General features: G+C 44.8%; 1 protein-coding gene across 15 annotated transcripts in view; it reads left to right on the forward strand.

Annotated features, from left to right (window-relative positions):
* MORC2 (MORC family CW-type zinc finger 2) overlaps positions 1-22,347 on the forward strand; it is a 64,780-nt gene that overhangs the window by 6,482 nt on the left and 35,951 nt on the right. For 10 of the 15 annotated variants that reach the window (XR_010933221.1, XR_010933223.1, XR_010933222.1 and 7 more), the window contains 12 exons: positions 3,414-3,467; positions 5,658-5,692; positions 8,162-8,332; positions 11,381-11,449; positions 11,961-12,051; positions 15,222-15,330; positions 18,913-19,072; positions 19,177-19,288; positions 19,746-19,871; positions 20,412-20,491; positions 21,104-21,186; positions 21,732-21,817. Coding sequence is in view for 11 of the 15 variants with exons in the window: in XM_067700227.1 (XP_067556328.1) it covers positions 3,414-3,467; positions 5,658-5,692; positions 8,162-8,332; positions 11,381-11,449; positions 11,961-12,051; positions 15,222-15,330; positions 18,913-19,072; positions 19,177-19,288; positions 19,746-19,871; positions 20,412-20,491; positions 21,104-21,186; positions 21,732-21,817 (1,176 nt within the window). In the remaining 4 variants the exon portion in view is untranslated. The remainder of the gene's footprint in view (positions 1-3,413; positions 3,468-5,657; positions 5,693-8,161; positions 8,333-11,380; positions 11,450-11,960; positions 12,052-15,221; positions 15,331-18,912; positions 19,073-19,176; positions 19,289-19,745; positions 19,872-20,411; positions 20,492-21,103; positions 21,187-21,731; positions 21,818-22,347) is intronic. The other 5 variants (XM_067700235.1, XM_067700234.1, XM_067700236.1 and 2 more) reach the window with 1 other exon arrangement.

The following is a 22,347-nucleotide window of genomic DNA, read 5'->3' on the forward strand; positions in this document are numbered from 1 at the left end:
ATTTTCCAGCTTATTTTCCCTATTTAATTAGTTGAAGTAATCAGAATATTTTTTTGTTTCTTCCATTGATAATTTGAAGAATTTAAGGTGATGATTTTAGAGACAAATTTTTTTTTAATGAGTTTGTCTTTTATTTATTTATTTAAATTAATTAATTTATTTTTGGCTGTGTTGGGTCTTCATTGCTGCCTACAGGCTTTCTCTAGTTGTGGCGAGCTGTGGTTACTCCTGGTTGTGGTGCACGGGTTTCTCATTGCAGTGGCTTCTCTTGTTGTGGAGCAAGGATTCTAGGCACGTGGGTTTCAGTAGTTGTGGCTTGTGGGCTCTAGAGTGCAGGCTCAGTAGTTGTGGCGCATGGGCTTATTTGCTCCGTGACATGTGGCATCTTCCTGGACCAGGGCTTGAACCTGTGTCCCCTGCATTGGCAGGTGGATTCTGTTTTTTTTTTAATATTTTAAAAATTATTTTAAAATTTATTTATTTTTTAGCATCTTTATTGGAGTATAATTGCTTTACAGTGGTGTGTTAGTTTCTGCTGTATAACAGAGTGAATCAGCTATACATATACATATATCCCCATATCTCTTCCCTCTTGCGTCTCCCTCCCTCCCACCCTCCCTATCCCACCCCTCTAGGTGGTCACAAAGCACCGAGCTGATCTCCCTGTGCTATGCAGCTGCTTCCCACCAGCTATTGGTTTTACATTTGGTAGTGCATATATGTCTATGCCACTCCCTCAGTTTGTCCCAGCTTACCCTTCCCCCTCCCCGTGTTCTCAAGTCCATTCTCTAGTAGGTCTGTGTCTTTATTCCTGTCCTGCCCCTAGGTTCTTCATGACCTTTTTTTTTTTTTTTTTTTTAGATTCCATATATATGTGTTAGCATACGGTATTTGTTTTTCTCTTTCTAACTGACTTCACTCTGTATGACAGACTTCAGGTGCATCCACCTCACTACAAATAACTCAGTTTCATTTCTTTTAATGGCTGAGTAATATTCCACCATATATATGTGCCACATCTTCTTTATCCATTCATCTGTCGATGGACACTTAGGTTGCTTCCATGTCCTGGCTGTTGTAAATAGAGCTGCAGTGAACATTGTGGTACATGACTCCTTTTGAATTATGGTTTTCTCAGGGTATATGCCCAGTAGTCGGATTGCTGGGTTGTATGGTAGTGCTATTTTTAGTTTTTAAGGAACCTCCATACTGTTCTCCATAGTGGCTGTATCAATTTACATTCCCACCAACAGTGCAAGAGGGTTCCCTTTTCTCCACACCCTCTCCAGCATTTATTGTTTGTAGATTTTTTGATGATGGCCATTCTCACTGGTGTGAGGTGATACCTCATTGTAATTTTGATTTGCATTTCTCTAATGATTAATGATGTTGAGCATCCTTTCATGTGTTTGTTGGCAATCTGTATATCTTCTTTGGAGAAATGTCTATGTAGGTCTTCTGCCCAGTTTTGGATTGGGTTGTTTGTTTTTTTGATACTGAGCTGCATGAGCTGCTTGTAAATTTTGGAGATTAATCCTTTGTCAGTGGCTCCATTTGCAAATATTTTCTCCCATTCTGAGGGTTGTCTTTTTGTCTTGTTTATGGTTTCCTTTGCTGTGCAAAAGCTTTTGAGTTTCATTAGGTCCCATTTGTTTATTTTTGTTTTTATTTCCATTTCTGTAGGAAGTGGGTCAAAAAGGATCTTGCTGTGATTTATGTCATAGAGTGTTCTGACAGGTGGATTCTTAACCACTGTGCCACCAGAGAAGCCCTTGGAGACACATTTTTAAAATAAATAAAGATATGGATGTTTCTTGCAGGTGTTTTTCCTTGCAAAATTGTGGGGGGGGGTTTTTCATGTAAAATAATTAAGAATTGGATTTTAGTCAGAAGAATTTGAGCTCTGTTAGGGGACTTGGAGATAAATTTTCTACATTTTGTTAATACATCATGGTACTGCCTTTGGATCAGCAGCAGATATATTCACTGATCTCATGGGGAAAAGTTCTTCCTAAAATTCCAAGAACTGGTAGTTTTAATTAAAAATTTGCATTTGTAAAAATTTGAAGATTTATTTGAGGAAAAACCAGTGTTCCTGGACACTTGAAATTTGGGTATTTATTTTATAAACAAGCGTTTTACAATTTGTTTTGAACAATATAGTAAGTGCTCATAGATCCTAGACACTGCTTATTTAGTATTGATATATTTCATTCTCAATTTTTAGAAATTTTCACTTTATCTATTGGCTGAAACTTTACATACAAAAAAATCAACTGGAATAACATGGTTATTTTTGAAAAATTGATGATGGTAATATGTGGGTTAATGCTTTTATATTTTCTTTAATCAAAAGTCAGAGTTTCAGGACTCCCCTGGAGGTCCAGTTGTTAAGTCTCCGTACTTCCACTGCAGGGGGCACAGGTTCCATCCCTGGTCAAGGAACTAGGGTCCCACATGCCACAAGGTGTGGCCAAAGAAGAAATATGTCAGAGTTTCTAGGTGGTTCTAGGTAGACACATCTACTTTTATATCTAACGAGGACTATTATGGGAAACAGCACAAATTAAAGAAGGTATAAATGGAGGAAGAAATGTAAGGAGACATCTTACACATAAACATCATCTTTATTGAGTTCTGAATAACATGGTAATTGTGAACTTATCCCACTCACATTTTGAGCAGCCTCCTAGAGGAGGAGATGACCATTGGCTACCCTCCTTGAAAGGGCTAACTTGAACAAGGGCCCTAGGAGGCCACACCAAGCCCTTATCCTCTTAGGATAAGGAGGAATTGTTTAAGAGTGTCTTGGATTCCTTTCTTTAATGTGGAGAAAGTTTTGTTTTTGGCCAAAATCAGGGAATGTCAAGAAATGGATTATTTTCTTTCTCCCCACTTTCAAATGGAGTATTTTTGCTTATAAATTGCACAAAACTGAATGGGTTTTCACCAGTAAATCACACAAAGGTATTGGTAAAGCTGAATGCTAGCAATTTGTCCTTTGAGAATTCTTAAGAGATATGCAGAAACTGACAGCTGGTTAAGGCAATGAAAAATGAAATATAGGCATTTTTCAGGGTAGAATACGAATAGTGAAAAACACTGTTTTAGAAGTAGTACACATAGGAATCTTTGAATGTTTTAGAGTGGGTTCCTCTACTCAAAATAGTAAGAATAAACATTTTTGAGTAGATAGCAGAACTTGACAGGTTAACACTAGAGGACTACTAGTGAGCTCTGGAAAGACTTGAATTGTGGGGAAATTTAAACTTCAGTAATGTAAATTGATGATGCAAATGACAATTTTAGGTTTTTTTTTCCCAAAAACTTTATTTTATAACCTTGACTTTTTATTAGGAATCATAGTTTAATTCCATAATTCTTTTCCTGACTCTCAATATTTATCATTTCAGAACCACTCATGAATTCTTGTTTGGTGCTCTTGCTGAACTAGTTGATAATGCAAGGTATGTAGTCTTCAAGCATACAGTCTCTGCGTGAAAACTTTTTGGGTCGTGTGACCTTTGCTCTCTGAAGACTTGGGAGAAGGGCAATTCTGTTGCAAATGTGACTCATTCCTAAGAAGCCTCTTACCCAAAAAGTATTTTTAATAGCACATTAGTTGATACCTTAATTCATTCATTGCTGTGCTCCAGCCTAAAAATAGTGAATTTATGACCTCCAAAGCTACCTTCCCTTGTGTATTAGAGCAAGATAATTGTAGTGAAAAACAGGGAATTAAGATAAAAATTTAGTTAGCTAATTACTAGGACAGACAAGCTCTGTTTTAATTTGTGCTACCAGGACAGTACACTATCTAATGTCTTTAAAATTATGTCAGAGTTCTGTGTCTTCCCAAAATGTATAATCAGCCCTCTGTATCTGCAAGTTCTGCATCTGTGATTCAATGAACCATGATCGAAAGTATTTGAAAGTTCCAGAAAGTTCCAAAAAAGTAAAACTTGAATTTGTTGCATGCTGGCAACTATTTACATAGCATTTACATTGTATTAGTTATCATAAGTAGCTAGAGATGATTTTAAGTAGACGTGAGGATGTGCATAGGTTATATGCAAGTACTATACTATTTTATATAAGGGAGTTGAGCATCTGCAGATTTTGGTATTCCTGGGTGGTCCTGGAACCAATCCCCTGCAGATACGGAGGAGTGACTGTATTTTATTGTCAGATGACTCAGGTTGATCAAAGCATCTTCCATTGTTAGCAATTGTGCTTAGAAGCGCTAAGCACTTTTATTTAAGAAGCCTATAAATGTTACTGAGCAAGACTGAAAAGTTTGGGTTGGTTCAGAGATAAATAGCAAAGTCCAAATCAGAAGTCTTTTTATAATTATATCACTAAAATATTATCTCAGTCTTGTTTCTGAATGCAAACATAAAATTCAGACACGGCGTTTATTGACCAAGTGTTGATGACTAATGAAGGAAGAAGAGGATAAGAGTTGACAGGAGTACTTTCTAAACAGATCTCCAGTTAATGACATAATAATAATTATGTCTACCTATGTCCATGCTATAAACTTATACTATTATTACTTTTATTGTTATTATTCACTGGACTGCTTATGGAAGTGTGCTGGTTAACAAGTTGTTTAACTAGAAAGCTCCCATTTTCAGTGTTTTCAATTGTTTCAATCCTGGTTGACTTATAATTTTTATATTCAATTTAAAAATGTTGTAGCTTAATGGAACTGTGTTTGAATTTCCCACTTGTTAGTTTAGTGAGACTGTAATGTGTTTTGTCAGACTGCTGTTTTGTATATCATACGGTGAACTGGAGATTGTCTGGGAATGTATGTTCCTGCTCATGCACACATTTTGCCAATCTTTTTTATTTTTGAAAATGTTTTTATGTCTTTGAGAATAGGCACATGTAGAGTTGTATGGATTTGAGTGGATTTTTCACATTTAAAACCAATGAAACTCTGTGCCTCATTTTCCTTGTCTACAGTTGGCAGAACTGGACTAGATTACTTTCAAGCCTTTATGGAAGACTTCATTGATAACTGAACTTTTATTTCAGCTGATGGCTGGAGTCTAATGGACTGTCCCAACTTCCTTTCAAGTTTAGGGAGGATCAGATTATGGGCTTATGAATCAGTCTGCTGACTATAGTGTGTATACCATGAGACCTGATTTTTCTTAGGCTTTGTGGCCAGTTGTTGTTTTCTTTTTTCTCAAATCTTGGTGAGAAGAAAAAATGGACAAGTTATTGGAACATTGTTTATGATTGCAATCAAATGAGTGATTGGAGTCATTTCCTAGTGTGTAAAAGAAATGTTCTTTTTTATCCTCTAAAAAAGGATAAAACATTTTTTAGATGTTTTTAAACATCTAAAAAATGTTCTTTTTAGATGTTTCACTGTGAAATTTTTATTAAAAAAGTGTATCTAGGTCCTGTGTATCCTGTGATTATTTTAAATAATTTGGAGCTCCAGATGTGTTTCATAGACATGTAAGGAAAATTGTGTTACCAAATGTAAAAGTATATCTTTAATGTATATAGAATTTCTTTATGACTTCCTGAAGATAGATTCAAAATAGTACATATCCCCCTCAAAATATTGTGCATCTTGATGGTTGATATTTTCATATTCTCATTTGAATCTTGATTTTTTTTTTCTTTTAACTTTGCAGAGATGCTGATGCCACCAGAATCGATATTTATGCAGGTAAGACAGACATCAGTCCTTTCTTCTAATGCCCAGTTCCCGAAAGCATTTATTGCTGTGCCTAAGAAGAAATGAGTGGGAAAAAACTGGTTTTTGGAGCGTGGGTAGACAGCCTGATTACTACAGGTCTTAAGGAGAAACAGGGCAGCCCTCGTCAGGCATGTAATAGAAATCAAGAATATTGGTGTAAAGGAACTAACACAGGGTGCCCAGATCTATAGATCTATTTAAATAAATCCGCTAGGAGATTTATGGGGGTGATGGGGAGTGAAATGACCAAGTACCACTGATTGTCCTGATTGGAGTTAGCAGGTGACCAGGTTTGTGGTTCCTGCAGCCAAAGAGAGATCTTGTTGAAGGCCATCTTCTCCCTCTGCAGCCTTGGTGAGGACAAGTCCCAACTTGGAGAGTTGCTGGTGTCAGTTGTATAAAACAGTTGTGTAACCAGGTTGACACTGAGGTCTGCAGAGATGTTCTCAGGCAGAGAAGTTATGTAGGAAGAAGGGCTGCTTTGCTTCGAATTTAAAGATATTGACAGCATCTACTATTTTGCCTAATTGGCTCTGCTCTTTGGCAGCAAGATCCTTTTTTTTTTTTTTATGGAGTGGGTACAACAGTGGAAGAAATCTTAGTCATTATTATTTATTTATTTATTTATTATTTGATAAATAGCTTGCTTTTTGCCTGTTCAGTGTTTGCACCAGCACATTTTTTGGTCGTTTGAATGCTAAAAATCTGGAAGTGGAACAGAGGAAGATGGCTTTTAAATCCAATTTGGGTAGCATTGTCTAGCTTTTGAGAAAACTTGAGTGTTTTTATGGGAATATATGGTTATCAAATAATCCCTCTTTTTCTTCACAGACCTGTTTGATAAATGGGGATAATCACACAATAGGAAGTAATTCTTAGAATTTCCAATGCCATATAATTATAAAGAATCTCCCTAGATACGAATTTCTTATTCCTTTCTTTGGAGCAAAGAAAATATTCAGAACAGCTAAAAGTCAGCTATACTGCTTAAATTCTAAAGCCTTCTGTTCAGAAGGCTCTGCCAAAGTGGTGAAAATAAGACTACTTTTATTTTTAGAAGAAAATAACAAGAAAAGGGGGCATAGCAGCAGAATGTTAGAAGATGGTTACTAAACCCTCAGGCCAGATGGAGGCATCATTCCCAAGCCACAGTATGTCTTACATCTTAGTGTGCTTTAGTGAGGAGTAGTAACCGCTACCTCTGAAAGAAATGGTGGCTGTTTTAATCATTGCACAGATGGCAAAGCACAGAATGGGTCTCCACTCCAAGTGATGTTGAAGGGACAAATCATCATAGCCAAATCTATTTGGAAGAAGCTTTTTTTTTATTTTGGCTGCGCCACGCAGCCTATGGGAGTTTAGTCCCCAGATCAGGGATTGAATCCGAGGCCCCAGCAGTGAGAGCGCCTAACCACTGGACCTCCAGGGAATTACTGGAAGAAGCTTTTTAAAAGAGATCATCCCTGCTCCTTCTTACTACCTTTGGTGGGTGAATTTCAGCAAGGAAATTTAGTGCTTTACCCTTAGAATGCAGCAGAACAAACAGTTGGATTTCACTTTAAATGAAAAGGGCCCAGTGTGCATTCATTCTGTGCTCAGTGTTACTGCTGTTGTGTTTTGGGAGGAGTCGAGAGAGCATGAGATGGGGCCTTTGCTAAATTCTCATTAGACAGCTTAGTCACTAATTGGAGAGACAGCACTCTACAGATGATTAGAGAACAATAACTTGATCTTGAGGGAACTGTCAAGGTAGTTAAAGATTAAATGGTGTGATAGAAGCGCTAAGCACTGTAGCATTTTGGAGAAAGACTTGATTTACTCTCAAGTACCTTGAGATTGGGAATCTTGACTGAGGTGCCCCTAACTTCACACTTTTCTACTTCAGTGCCGTATTAACACATTCAACAGGAGGAATAAAAGCAACCTCATTTTACAAGTAGAATAAATAGAATTAGTAATATAAAGTTTTTGTTCTTACTATATTGGGGAAAGTATCTTCCTGTCTCCCATTCTGAAACTAGATTGATAACTGAACTCGGAAATCTCCCCCAACATCAGATGTGGTTTGAATTCGCCACACATTCACATTGTAATTTAAAGAAGGGTGAGAAAGGAATCAGACTCCCGTACCCAAAGCATTCCTGTTAGGTGGGGCCAGACCATAACGTGCCTGTCAGAAGTAGAGTGTATTTTTATTGATCTTCTGGACTTCCTTGGATAGGGACTGCCATGCCTCAAAGAAAGATCCCTTTTGTGATGCCAGGTCAATGGTTAGTAAATGGAAAATTAGAGCAAATGTAGCTGAAACAAATACTGCTCAAACACATTGCAAAGTACGAGGAACTTGAGTGTTGTTCTGTTACAGCCTCCGCTGAGGACAACATCATTTTGTCGCCTCTGACTTTTGACTTATAGCTCCATTTCACATCTCCTTTCCAGCTTCTTTCTTTTTCCTGTTCTCCCCAATGGGAGTTGGATGGAGGAACGTTGGGCTAACTTGGAGAGGCCAGACTTGGTCATGTTGGGGGAAACTTAGATGTGCAGCCTTCCACACTGGGTCTGTGATTGTACATAGCTGCTACCAGGGCCTGAAGCACAACTGCAAAGAAGGTAGTTTGGCTTTGCCCTCCTTGTCTTGCTTCTGAGATGTATGTTGGGACGGGGAGCAGACAACCTCCAGCTGCCTAGACTCCCTTCTGTCCAGAACTCCCCCATCTTCATAAAAATCCTTTGCTTAGAGGCTTTAGATAGCACTCAATTGACTGACTAAAGTGAATAGAATGTGCTAGGAATGTATCTCTAACTGCTGGAATGTCTGGGGAGATAGGTTCAAGCAGAGAGGCCTTCTAGTTCTTGCTAGCTCTAGCTCTCTGCTTCTCAAAGAGTGGACCAGTGGTGGACAGTATTGGCATCACCTGGGAGCTTGTTAGAAATGCAAATTCTCAGGTACCACCTCCGACCCACACTACTAGACTCTGCAGGGTGGAGCCCCGAATCTGTATTTTAACAGGCTCTTCAGGTGATCCTTATGCACACTGCCTTTGCTCTAGCTGACACTCTTCTCAGTCTCCTTCTGCTTAAACCCTCCTGCTTACTGATCTGCTACAGGGAGTAGCTATCCTATGAATTGTAAGCTCCCTGAAGGCAGTGATCACATCCGCATTATTCTCGGCTATTATCTTCATCACAGAGCCAGGCACATTGAATAACTGAGTGATAGGGATAAGCATTTTAGCCAAGTGAAGATGCCATACTGCCTCCTTACAAAGTTGAAGGAGTTACTGCTGTGTCACCTAGTCTCTTTTGGCCCTGAGGCAGTGCCACACGTGACTGTGGACCTGAGCACTGCTAGCTGCTTACTTACTGTTGGTCACTGTGTGGCCAGGAGGACCCTCCATAGGTGGGTCTCTTACTCTCATAAACATATGAAAAAGCTTTAAAATGAAGTCCTTGGGCAAGAAAGGGATCTCAGACCCACTGTTAAGTGATGATTGTGTGTTAAAACAGCCTGTGTGGACTTCCCTGGTGGCGCAGTGGTTAAGAATCCGCCTGCAAGTGTAGGGCACACGGGTTCAAGCTCTGGTCCGGGAAGATCCCACATGCTGTGTGTGGAGCAACTAAGCCCGTGCGCCACAACTACTGAGCCTGTGCTCTAGAGCCCGCGAGCCACAACTACCGAGCCTGTGTGCCACAACTACTGAAGCCCGTGCGCCTTGAGCTCATGCTCCACAATAAGAGAAGCCACTGCAATGAGAAGCCTGCGCACGGCAGCGAAGAGTAACCCCCGCTTGCTGCAACTAGAGAAAGCCCGCGCGCAGCAACGAAGACCCAACGCAGCCAGACATGAATAAATTTTTTTTAAAAAGCATCAAAATTAAAAAAAAAAGAAAACGGCCCGTGAGTCCTGTTCTACCAAACATAAGGACCTAGAAGTAATTCCTAGGTAGTGTTCAAGAAATGCCAGTAATCAATCCTTGGAGGTTTTTCAGATACACTTGGCTTGAACCAATTTCTAGATCCCAAAGCAGAGTCTTCGTGTACATTTTATGGCTAAAGCATACAGCAAATGGCTCTTGGCTAGATTTAGAACACTTTCTTTACCACGCTCTGTTCCTGACCCAGTTTGAGTCTCCATATGACACTTTGCTTCCTCCAGAAGGAAACTTTGAGAAATTTTTGCACCTTTTTTGCCCTTGCTTCTGCTTACTAGATCTCATTTGGGTTCTCCAGACTGATAAAAGGCACTGCCACAGGAAAAATTTTCTTATCTACCAGTAGTACTTCCAAGAAGGTCCTTATTCTCGAACTTTCAGGAAGCACCTGTGATTAATGTTTCAGCAAAGTTCAGCTTCCTGAACATCGAATGATACTTGAAAATCTCTGTGGCTTATAGTACTTCTGAAATAGCATTTTAAATTACATTAACTAGTCCATTTAACAGAGGTGGTTATGACTTACTTGAGTATTTAACTTGAGGGGAGGACAAAGAGCATTTTAAACTGAGGTTCCACTGCTTAGATAGTTGGGTGAAGTTGGTGAACTGCAGCTTGGGGGAGACAAAAATGTCCTCAATTAGGGAATAGACTCCAAGGCAGCCTTGGGCTTATCCCTGTAGTACCTTAAACTGACCTTCTTCCTTTTTAGTACAAATGCTCTCCTGATTCCAAGGCCTGTGCCGTTCCTCCTTTGCCTGCCTAGTCCTCATCACTGGGGTCAAAAGGCACCTTGGAAACTCTAGTGTGGTTCCCTTCCCTGTTTGGGAATCTCTTCTCCAGTGTCTCTGATGTGCTTGGACCCAGACTGCTCTGAGTGACCACTTGCTGCTGTAGAGACAGCTGCTGAAGGAAGGGGTTCTTCTAGCCACTGGAATGGCAGCCTTAGTCTCATACATTTCCTTCCTGTCGGTCAGGATGCCCTGCCACAGCTGCTCTGTCTCTTATTGTCGAAGGACTGTTCCTCTCTCCAGTCGAGCAGGTCCAGTTGGAAACCAGGCAGCTCTCACTATACTCTGTGCCATCTCACTTCTGGGATGGGGAGCTATTTGAAGGACCCATAGCAAGGAGGGGATGTGATGATGAATACTGATGGCCCAGAAACTATGGTTGGCCTGGGGCTAGTCACATACTGACTTAGTAATTCACCTTCTAGATAGCAGCTGCTACCACTGTGTCCATAGCACGTCTGGCTCCATCACTTTATCTGAAGGCTACCCCGAACTTAACCCACAAACGAGGTGCCCTGTTGAATTTGAGCACTGTTGATAAGGTACAGCATGTAGTAGTTGGAGTACTTTAGTGTCCACAGCAGAAGGCAGAGGTGGAAAAAATCCAGGTGCAGAGAGGCAGAAGGATGGTTGAGGTGTGTATGAAATCCGTGCATGTTCAGTGGCCCTGGCTGTGGCTAGATGCTGGACTAGGTATTCTCTGTCCCTTCCTTATACATTCTCTTATGCTTTGTCGTGGACTAGAATGCATTGGAGAGCCTTTGATGGAAATTCCTACCATCAAGGGCCCTGACATTTAACTCACACTAGCTAGGACTGTTAGAAGGAGAAGGCCTTTTTGGACTAAGCTTCACATCGATCCACCTTCCGATCACAAACAGGTTGCCGCCCTCTGGTGGGTAACTGCCCAGTAATGGCAGCTCCTTCTTTTACAGAAAGGCGAGAGGACCTTCGCGGAGGATTTATGCTTTGTTTTTTGGATGATGGAGCAGGAATGGATCCAAGTAAGTGTTGGGCTGATTGCTTCTTTTGGGGAGGAAGTAACCATTTTTACAAAATGCTTATTGTGTTAACTTGTTTTTCTGCCTCACTCTTGTGACTAGAAGGGAGAGGGAGGTCTCTTGCAACATCTCAGGCTTAATTCCACTCACAGATTTGCTGGGTTTTATTCTAGCATGGGAGATAGGATCTGAATGGCAGCCTGAAGTCCGTCAGATTACCTGTCTCTTGACATTGTATTTATCAGCTTGTGTAACATCCTGGAGCTGGAACTGTGGTGGCCTCTCCCAGCCTTATTACCACGTTCTGGTAACAGAACAAGGGCCCAGTGATGGCAGTACTGACAGGCCAGTCAGAGGTTTCCTCCATTTGCCTCATGGTTGTGAATTTCCTTGGACAGAGGTTTTCAGTAGACAGACAGCCCTGCTTGGATTTAACAAGGCTCAGACCTTTGATTTTTGAGAGTCTGGGAAAGAAAAGCAAACTTTTCACTTTGTCTTGTGTCCGCCACTTCAGGTGATGCTGCTAGCGTGATCCAGTTTGGGAAGTCAGCCAAGCGAACGCCTGAGTCCACCCAGATTGGGCAGTACGGGAATGGGTTAAAATCGTAAGTATACTAGAAGCCTGTCCCAGGACTCAAAACAAAATCGAGCAATGCCCTCCTGCTTCTGTCCAATGAAAATGTTCCTCGTCCTTGTCCGTCCATCACTGTAATTCTGGAACAGGAGGAGAGTCGGGAAGGAGTTGTGGTTTGGGGACTTAGCAGCTGATGTCCAGCCTACGTCACAGATCAAAGAGTATGAACATCCAAAATCATTGAGGTGGGAGAAGCTGTAGGTTTCTCTTGGTACTGTGCTCTGGAACAGCACCTCTCCTCCTACTGAAAATTCTTATTTTTACCTTGTGGTTGAAGATGCAAGTGGCTGTTTTGTGGGCTTGGGTTGCTTATGAGATGGTGAGGGGGTCACTCCGTGGTGCCGTGTGTCCCCTGAGCACCTGTCACACTTTGTGCCAGGCACTGGGGATCCAGGGTGAGTTAGTGAGAGACCCAAAACACCCCCCCACAACACCACCAAAGGACCTGGTTGCTACTCACATGTCCTGCCAGGCCCTGTAGCAGGGACCTACCTAATGTCTCCCCATCCCTTGAGACTTCTTTCTCAGCCCTTGGTTCCCACTTGTTTGGCATTTGGAATGTGGTGTTCTGGTTTTGAGTGAAGCCCCAAGAGAAAGATTTCTATTTCTGAAATGCTCACTTCCAGTTGTACATACCTTTGGATGGAATAAGATTTAGTGGGATTGGAGTTTCTACAAATGGAATTCTGAGTCATGTTTCTAGTCTTGCTATGGAAATGTGTTGTTTTATTTGAGGGTGGTGTTTGGTTGGGCAGCAGCATCAGTTGTCCCTCCATGCAACCAGCTTGGATGTATGGGGAAGAGAGAGAGTGCTTCCCATGATGGCAAGGACCTGGTACCTGGATCTCCCACTTGTCTCTCAATAACAAGCACTTACCATGTGCTGGGCACTGTGCTAAAAACTTTACTTGGATGATTTCGTTTAATCCTCACCATAGCCCTGTGAGGTATATGTACTATGATTCTCATCTTCAGATGAGAAAATTGAGGTTTATAGGGGTGATGTGACTTGCCCAAAGGTGTGAAAATGCCCAAGTGTAGAGCTGAGATATGCACCACGTCTTTCTGACTGCAAGGCCGGAGCTGCTGTCCGTCTCACTTCAGTCAAACCAAAGTTCAAATCTGACATCAGCCGCTTAATTGCTTCTGTGAGCCTCAGCCTCCTCCTTTGTAAATTGAGATTATAACACATATGAGTAGGTTAAGAATCTATCATTACTGTGAGAGCCCTAGCCTAGTTTCTCCCTTCTTACTTCATCTCTCCTTTGATCTTTCCATGGTAGATTTTGGGCCTGATTTGGTGGGCCTGGGGTAGGGCCCAGGTGATTCTGGTGTGGTGATCTAAGTTTCCAACAACTGAGTTCTCCTAGAGTCAGATGTAAGAAACCCTGACTTCCCTTCTGGATTATAGATAAAACCCCTTCCTGGTTTTATCAGCTCTGTGACTTCAGACAAGCCATTTCACCTTCTCTGAGTATCTGTTTCCTACTGTAGAAAATGGGCTTCTAAATGCTGACATTCTTCCTTACTGAGGAAGCTTCAGGAGCAAATGAAATGTGATTCTGGAAGTGCTTAGAAGACCAGGAAGGAAAGCATACCGAAGTTGAGAGTGTTGCCATCAGCATATTCTGGTAGAACGACTTTTGAGAAGGCGCCATTGAGAAGGAGCCCTCTAGTGTTCAGAGTGAATTCATTTTGAAACCAGTGTAGAAGTTGAAAGAGTTTCAGGAGGAAGTGATTTGTGGTGAGAATAGGGCTGTGAAGCAGAGAAGCCAGCAGAGAAGTGGCGTTTCTGGGTTGTTGCTATTTACCCTCCAAGGTCAGGATCAAAGACAGGGAAGAGGCACAAAGTGAGAGGTTTTGCAAAATTAGGGTAAGAGCAAGCTTTGGCAGAAGGTAAGCTAATTTGCCTCGTTTTGCCACCGGTAAGTTTCAGGGAGGCAGGAGGAGGACTGTGAGATTGTCTGGGGAGGGAGCATTGCCAGCACCTCGGGAACTGGAGGAGGAGAAAAACAACTTGGCAGCCACCGGGGCATCTCTGGATAGTGTCCTGGAGTTTTCCTGAACATTCGGGGAAATGGGGCATGGCGTTCATTTGCATACTTGGCACACTGGCCCAGTTTGTATTTGTATTTACATAGAAGGGAGTAATAAGGCTTCCCGCCGCTGTCACCTCCCTGGGGTATTAGGAGGACTAATGAGGTAATAGCCATAAAGCCAGAAGCTGCTCAGAAGACAGATCAGTGGGTCCTGTTCCCACTGGTGCTTCACACTTTTGCCCTGTTCAGTGTTTCCCGGAAAGGCCTGTCCTTGCCTGCTCCTCAGAAGGATTAACTCAGCCAAATAGAGGAAGGAGCAGTTGATTCCGTTCAGACTTTTGCCTTGTGGAAGTCAGCCTGGAGGCACATTTTTCAGAAACCAGTTGCTTCCTAAAGCAGGGACCTGTGGCTTAATGAGGTGACAAAACAATTCAAGACACAAGATGGTTGTGGTTACAGGACATGAGCCAATTGTAGGCCTCCTTGGAACTGTGTTCAGCAGTGATACTTTGGTTAGCTCTGTGTTTGGCTGAGCCTTGGGGCCATCCTGGTTTTTTGAGGACTTGTGAGCATAGGCAGTGGGCTCTTCCCTTGATGGTGCTGCCGTTTGATGAGTGGATGGGAGGGGAGTTTGTGTCAGTGAAGGAAGGACAGGGTGAGACCTGGATGTGCTCAGTGTGGAAGATGATGTGTGTGTTGGAGGTGTTACTGGAGTGAAACCTGGTGGCTCACAGTTAGGCCACAGCAGCCCTGTGTGGCTGGGAAGAAACCAGAGCACAGGCAGCGACAAGCTGGGGTGAGACTCCCCTGGGGCTGATGCTTGGTGGTGAGAGAACCCTGCATGCTGGGAAAATGTGGTTGAGAAGGTGATGAGGAGAAACTGAGGCCCACGGAAGAGCAGGAGGAGGAGTGTCGGGAGGTGGGGGGCGGGGAGGAGAGGGAGCGAGTGCTGTGGAGCTCAGCTCAGGGTCCTGGGTCCCAGGGAGGCCTTTAGGGGAGCCCTCCAAAGGCAGTCTCATCACGTCCAGAGCGGGGATTTGCTCCTTCTTCAGATGAGCTTTTGAATCCCTAGGAGAATAACCCATTTCTGCTTCCATTTCAGGGGCTCAATGCGCATTGGGAAGGATTTTATCCTCTTCACCAAGAAGGAAGAGACCATGACCTGTCTCTTCCTGTCGCGTACCTTTCACGAGGAGGAAGGCATTGATGAAGTAGGTCCCATCCTCGTTCTCCCAGTCACCATTCTACTTCCTAGTTCTGCCCAGGCTGTTTTCATAGGTCATTTGCATGCTGGGCTTATTGGCGTTGCAGGATTGCAGCCACATCCCCTGTTAGGGGATTAGCTGGTTGGTTGGATGAACTGGTTGAGGGGTTAAGGCAGGTGTCTTTTTTTTTTTTTTTTCTGTACGCGGGCTTCTCACTGACGTGGCCTCTCCCACCGTAGAGCACAGGCTCCGGACGCGCAGGCCCAGCGGCCATGGCCCATGGGTCCAGGCGCTCCGCGGCACGCGGGATCCTCCCAGACCGGGGCACGAACCCACGTCCCCTGCATCGGCAGGCGGACTCCCAACCACCACGCCACCAGGGAAGCCCAAGGCAGGTGTCTTAATGGGAGAGGAAGTAAAATCTCACAGCTTCAGAGAAGAGATGTCCCGGTTCTGAGAATGAGGCCTTCAAGTGTCAGGAACCAAGAGTTGGATTTGTAGGTCTCGTAGATCTGCAGCTTGAATTCAGTCCTGGGGTAGGGGTTGTCACTGGGGAGAGCTGTTTTATCAGGGGGAGTATTTGGGGCTTCCCTGACTATGGGTGGAGACCACAGCTGGTGATAATAATAGGAACAGCACTGTCTTTCCCATATGATGGTGATTTTGTGGAATGTGCTGTGAGTGCATTTTCCTTTTGAGGAAATGTGTTACTCTAACCATTTATATCAGAAGCTACAAACAAGTCTGATACCTGCAGGGCCTGGACAGGTAGTGAAGCAGGTGAACACATGGAAAGTCATTTAAGTTTTTCAGTAAGTGGCAGCTGACACACAGCCTCAGCTGATTATTGTTATGCTGGAAGGAAGGCCTAATGACTCTAGAATATTCTGATTTTGAAACCTTTTGGTAATTAACTGTGTAAGTTAAACACATGCACAGCTGATTCTCTTTGGGCCTGGTGGCTCATATCTGCAGAGCTGGTTTGGTGAGGTCTGCGCCCGCTCATGGGAGGATCAGGGAAGGCCTTGGCCTGCCTAGCCTCAGACTGGACTCTTAACTCCTTTCCTGTGTGAGAAATGGAGGCCAGAGCTTGAGAGGGGGCCAAGAGGGTCTGCAGAGAGAAATCCACTCCTGTCACTTAAACAGGTGAAATGCGGTCAGTGTCAGTCTAACTCATCTGTGTTGGTTGGCTGTGAGTAAATTGGTACTGGCCTTGTTTAGATGTGAGCCTAAATCATAGCAAATCAGTTCATGCTGGGAACGAAAGGCTCTTTTTCTGCCGTCTTTACTTCGTGAGCCACTGGGTTTGTTTGCCTTTTTGGTGAGTGAGAGAAGTGCTGCAGCTGGCAAGCACTCCCGGGAAAGGTGGGGCAGGAGGATTTGGCCCCAGCTGGGCTTTTCAGGACTGCTTCCTGGTGGACTGAGGGTGGTGCGAGCAGGGGCTGCGCGTCAATAGAAACGGTCTGTTCCTGGCCTGAGAGCTGGTGGGGGCTGTGGGAAGGGCAGAGGGGCCACCTGACGAGAGGTGGTGGCCTCTGGAGAGCAGAGAGGGTAGGTCGGGCCTGACCTCTGGGCCTTGGGGAGTGTGTGGGACTTTATTAAAAGCATCCAGGAAAGGGAATCTAAGCAATGTATTAGATCCTCTTTGAAATGATCAGTTTGGTTATTGTGTGGTGCCTGGATTGGAAAGATTGGGGTGTTGGTGTCAGAGGCCCTGGCTGTCTACAGGACTCCAGCAGGGAGGTGAGAGAAATAGGAGTGGCCGCAGATTTGGTGTTTAATCAGTTGGAAAGGGGAAATGGGAAGGGGGGGTTGTAGATGGCTGAGGTCCTGGTGTGGTACTTGGGGGTGGGCTGTCTGGAGCTGGGGAAGGATGGAAGAGGGGCAGTTTGGAGGGGAAGCGTGTACGTTTTGTCCTGGACACGCGAAGTTAAGTCTGGGTCTGGAGCTCGGGGGAGGCTTAGACTCCAAGGAATCTTCGTAGTGAATGGGCTCACCTAAAAGAGCGTGTTGGAGAAGAGGGCCTGGGGTCTTAGGCATGCCCACCCACATGTAAAGGCCAAGGAGAAGGGGAAAGCAGCAAAGGAGGCAGGAGCGGCCAGAGGGGTAGGAGGAAAGCCAGGTGAGTGGTGACCCTGAAAGTAAAGGAGGAATATTCCAATGGTGGGTGGGTGTCAAATGAGGTGAGTGCCCAGAGGTTAAAGTAATGCCGTTGTCACCTGGGACTGCTGTGAAGATTGGGAGGTGTAAAGGAGGTACCAATTCTCAGAACACACATGGAATTCAATTCCCCCGGTGAAAAAGCTAGGTTGAAATTTTTTCCTTACTTGGAGCTAGAAGGTCACTGTTTTGGATTGTACTCTAGTGTGAACTCAGCCAAGATTTCAAAATAAGATCACTTTTAGCTGGGTGGGAATGTGTCCAGACCAGCCCCAGGGCTGAATACTGTAGCTTCTTAGAAACCAGTAAAGTGCCTCAGAACTCTTAACAGTTTATCACCACAGAGCTTGTTAAAATACAGAATCCCCTTTTCTGCAGGGTGGGCCAGCCAGCCATTTTGAACCTCTGAGGTGCCTGGAGTGGTTTGCTCTGCAGAGGGAATCCCAGGCTACAGGGCTCCCCGGCACCTGGGAGAGGGGTGGGGGCGTGGGGGAGAGATGCATGTTGATGTCTCCGGGGAAGTGGCGTTTTAGTAGGGTTTTTGAAGAATGAGTAGGATTTTTCTCCCAGCTTTATTGAGGTATAATTGACAAGGGTAGGATTTTCTAGAAGATTACGTAGATGTAAGATTAAATTTTACACATATGGAAGAGTGTATTAAAATCTATGTATATATATATGTATAACTGAATCACTTTGCTGTACAGCAGAAATTAACACAACATTGTAAATCAACTAGACTTCAATAAAATTAAAAAAAATAACCTACGTACAGTTGAGAGTAATTATAAAGCAAATACCCACGTAGCCACCACCGTAGACTGATGCTAGAAGTCCCCATGTGTCCCTCACCAATCATATTCCTTATCGCACCTCTTAAGGAACTGCCTTGGTGATGATCAGTCATTTCCTTGTTTTTCTTTATAATTTTGTCACCTGTGTATGCATTCTTGAATAATAGTTTATTTTTTGCTTATTTATGAATTTTATATAAATGGACTCATACTATAGCGTTTTGTTTTTAGATTTTATTTCTCCTAGGATATATACCTGGGAGTAGAATTGCTGAGTTATAAGTTATGTTTGTGTGTGTCTTTAGATTCACTAGGTCATCACAAATATGTTTTGCTTAGTGGAAATAATAACTTATTACCAGATAGGGAAAATGACCAGGGATATCCCAAGCAGGGAACTGCTCATGCAAAGACCCCCAGGCCATAAGGCAGCATACCCCAGAGGACCTAGCAGTGTGAGGCAGAGTCTTGGGAAGGGGCAGAAGCTAGAGCCACTGGTGCCAGGCTGGGGGGCTTGGGCCTCCCCTTGGGGCAGTGTGGAGCTGCTGTGGGGAGGGAAAAGATGGATGCACATTTGCGGGGGGAAGGCTGTTCTGGGGCTTCCTTCAAGCATCTGCTTGTGCTTCCTCCAAAGGTGATAGTCCCATTGCCCACCTGGAATGCTCGGACCCGGGAACCTGTTACAGACAACGTGGAGAAGTTTGCCATCGAGACGGAACTCATCTATAAGTATTCTCCCTTCCGCAATGAAGAGGAAGTGATGACTCAGTTCATGAAGATTCCTGGGGACAGTGGTAAGTAGGCCTGCGGCCTCTAGCATCAGGGAGCTCCAGAGCCAGGAGCAGTATGGGGATTGGCTGGGGGTGCCTGGTAGAACAACAGGATTTCTATTCCCTAGGAACGCTGGTGATCATCTTCAATCTCAAACTCATGGATAACGGAGAGCCAGAGCTGGACATAATCTCAAATCCAAGAGATATCCAGATGGCAGAGACTTCTCCGGAGGGCACGTGAGTGTGGCTGGGTAGGGAGGAAAAGGGAGGTGACTTGAGGTTGAGAGGGGTGAGCTTGTTCCCTGAATTCCCCAGTTTTAGAGTTGGTAAAGCTGAGAACTCAATGTCTTCCTGCCACAAGGCAGAAGGGATGAATAGAAGGGATGAATAGAACAGCTAATCCAGATCCTTGCCCCAGCTCCTTAACTTGAATGAGAAAGAGACCAAGGCCTAGAGAGGGGAGAGGAATTGCCAGGTCCGTGCTGGGATGGTGGGGCCAGTTTAGGTGTCTGTGCCAGGGACGTGAGAGGAGGTGGGATGTGGTGCCCACACAGAGGAAGCACCCCTCAGGGCAGCAAGAGAAGCCGAGATGGGAGGTGGAAAGGTGGAGAGCCTGCAGAGAGGCTGTCCACCCAGGCCTTCGGTTGGGCTGGTGGTGGGAGGGTGACAGCACCCTCCATTCTGCTGCCTCCAGGAAGCCAGAGCGCCGCTCCTTCCGCGCCTATGCTGCTGTGCTCTACATTGATCCCCGGATGCGGATCTTCATCCACGGGCACAAGGTGCAGACCAAGAGGCTTTCCTGCTGCCTCTACAAGCCCAGGTAGGGGCCTGCCCACCCTGGCCTGCTGTTTCCTTTGGGCCAAGAATGGGGCCTGGCCATGTGTCTCTGGGGCATCTTTGAAGTGATGGTGGATCAGCGGCTCTGACAGTGTTGACTGCGTTTGGGTCTTTAAGCTGCTTGATTAACTGCAGACAAACTACTGGGTCCTGAGGGAGGGGCAGAGGTGGCTGGTGAGGTTTGTTGAGTGTGCCTTCTGTGAGGTGGAGGGTGCTCAGCCTGACACGGTGAGCTGTCTGAGCCTCTGGTTGCAGGGCCAATGGCCCTTTAGACAGTACACAGGGAAGCAGAGGCCCTGCTCGTTGCTGAGGTTGGTTTCTACTGTGGGATTAATGACACACTCGGAGAGTAGTGAGGTTGCTTTTCAAAGATGGAGCAGGATGGCAGGGGGCAAGTGGAGTAGGGAATTGAGTCTTTTTGCTAAAATAAGCTTGGCTTTGACTCATCGGAGGGCCAAGATAGTTGCCTGCCCTGCACCTCTGATGCTCAGGCCCTCTGGTTACTCGCCCCCCGCCCCCCCAGGATGTACAAGTACACGTCAAGCCGGTTCAAGACTCGCGCGGAGCAGGAGGTGAAGAAAGCTGAGCACGTGGCACGGATTGGTAATGACCCCCTGGGCAGGAGGGTCGTCTGGGGGATGTTGCTTGCGGCAAAAGCAGGATCCAGGCAAAAGCTCCATGCAACACCCAGGGGTGGGCTTTCCTGAACCACTGGTCCAGTTTCTCTCCCACCTCTCCCTCAGCAATTTTTCTTTCCAGGCTACTCCTTCAGCCATTTACAGGCTGTTATCTAAAGCTTGCCTGCCCAGAGTGAAGAGTCCCACACTGTCCTCTGGCACAAATACTTGTGAAATTGGTTTTCTTGACTCCAGGGCAAAAATCTCAAGGTCTCTCTTGCTGACAAAGCTTCTTGGCTGCTCAAGGAGAGTGGTTGGCTGAGGACTGTTGGTAACTTCCAGCTCCTGCTGAGGGTTTAACTCTGGTTGCCTTGGGCAGTGCTTGACCTGTTCTGATTCATTTGTAAAGTTGGAAAAGGTGTCTGTTTTCCTTGGGGCCTCCTTGACTTTCCAAGCAAGGAGGCTGCTCTCCCAGCTCACCTGTTCCCTGACAGTGTACGAATGTCTCATACGGCAGGGACTGCACTATGGGGTCCAGGAGGGATAGCTAAGAGTTTTGACCTTTTGAATTCTTATCATGGTTTCTTCTGGGTTTCAGCTGAAGAGAAGGCAAGGGAGGCGGAGAGCAAAGCTCGGACATTAGAAGTGCGCCTGGGCGGAGACCTGACACGGGACTCCAGGGTGAGGCCCCAGACCAGCAGCTCTTCTCCAGCGTTGCTGCCCTTAGGATCCCAGAGCTCGCCTGGCTCTGTCTACCGCCAGTCATGAACCCCTTGCCCTAGAGCTGCAAAATGGGATGTGATGATGTTTCCATAGTCACTATTGAACACACTGTATGGCAGGATCTTGGCAACCATGTGAGGTGGACACTGTTAGTATCCTCAGTTTATAGAAAGAAATGGAAGAGGGTCACTTCCCTCAGGTCACACACAGCAGTAAGGGTCAGCAGTTCTCCACCCCTCCCCTGCGACACACACACCTCTTCAGACTGTTGTTTCAGTTGGGGGTGTTTCCTCCTCTGTGTCAGCAAGTCTGGTCAAGTGAAGCACAGCTTTTGTGTTTGTCCCTAGCTAGGGCCCTTTTCTGTGGAAAGGAAGTAAATTTCTAGGTCTGTTTTTGCGTCCATGTGATTTAAAGTGAGAAGTTTCAGATGTGTTGTTAATGATATTACCAGCTGTGGCCCATAGCACTTCCTCTCCTTACTTGGTGCTGGCGTGTGTTTCTAGGTGATGTTGCGACAGGTCCAGAACACGGCCATTACCCTTCGCAGAGAAGCTGATGTCAAGAAGCGGATCAAGGAGGCCAAGCAGCGGTGAGTGCCCAGCTGGCCTTGGGTCTTTTAAAATTATGTAGCTTTTGTATGGATTATTGACAAAGAAAGAGCTTGAGGAATCCCTCTCCACCCCACAAGGTTGCTATTCTGTCACATGCAGATTGCTTTGAGAAAGCCATTAATGTTGTGATTCCCAGACGTTTGTCACATGCCCACCACAGGAGAGGTTACCCAGCTCAGTTCTCCCCTGAGCCAGGACAAGGTGGGCAGAGCCAGCACCTTGAGTTGAACACCAACCTGTCCTCACTGGCAGCGCTCTCACCTTCCCTCCCCGCTCCCTCCCTTCCTTTCTCCCCTTTTCTCTCTCCTCCATTCTCTCCCCACCTTGCCCATCCTTTCCCTCTTCCTTTCCTTTTTCTTTTTTTTTCTTTTCATTTAAAGGATGTATAAAATGCTTGTAGTATACAACTTGTAAAATACAGACTATTTAAGAAATACAGCTGTAAACTCCCTTATACTTCTCCCACCTGGTGATATGTACTCTTAATAATGCTATAGATTGAGTTTGT

The sequence above is a fragment of the Pseudorca crassidens genome, chromosome 12 (genome assembly GCF_039906515.1).
Source record: "Pseudorca crassidens isolate mPseCra1 chromosome 12, mPseCra1.hap1, whole genome shotgun sequence".
Taxonomy (NCBI): Eukaryota; Metazoa; Chordata; class Mammalia; order Artiodactyla; family Delphinidae; genus Pseudorca; species Pseudorca crassidens.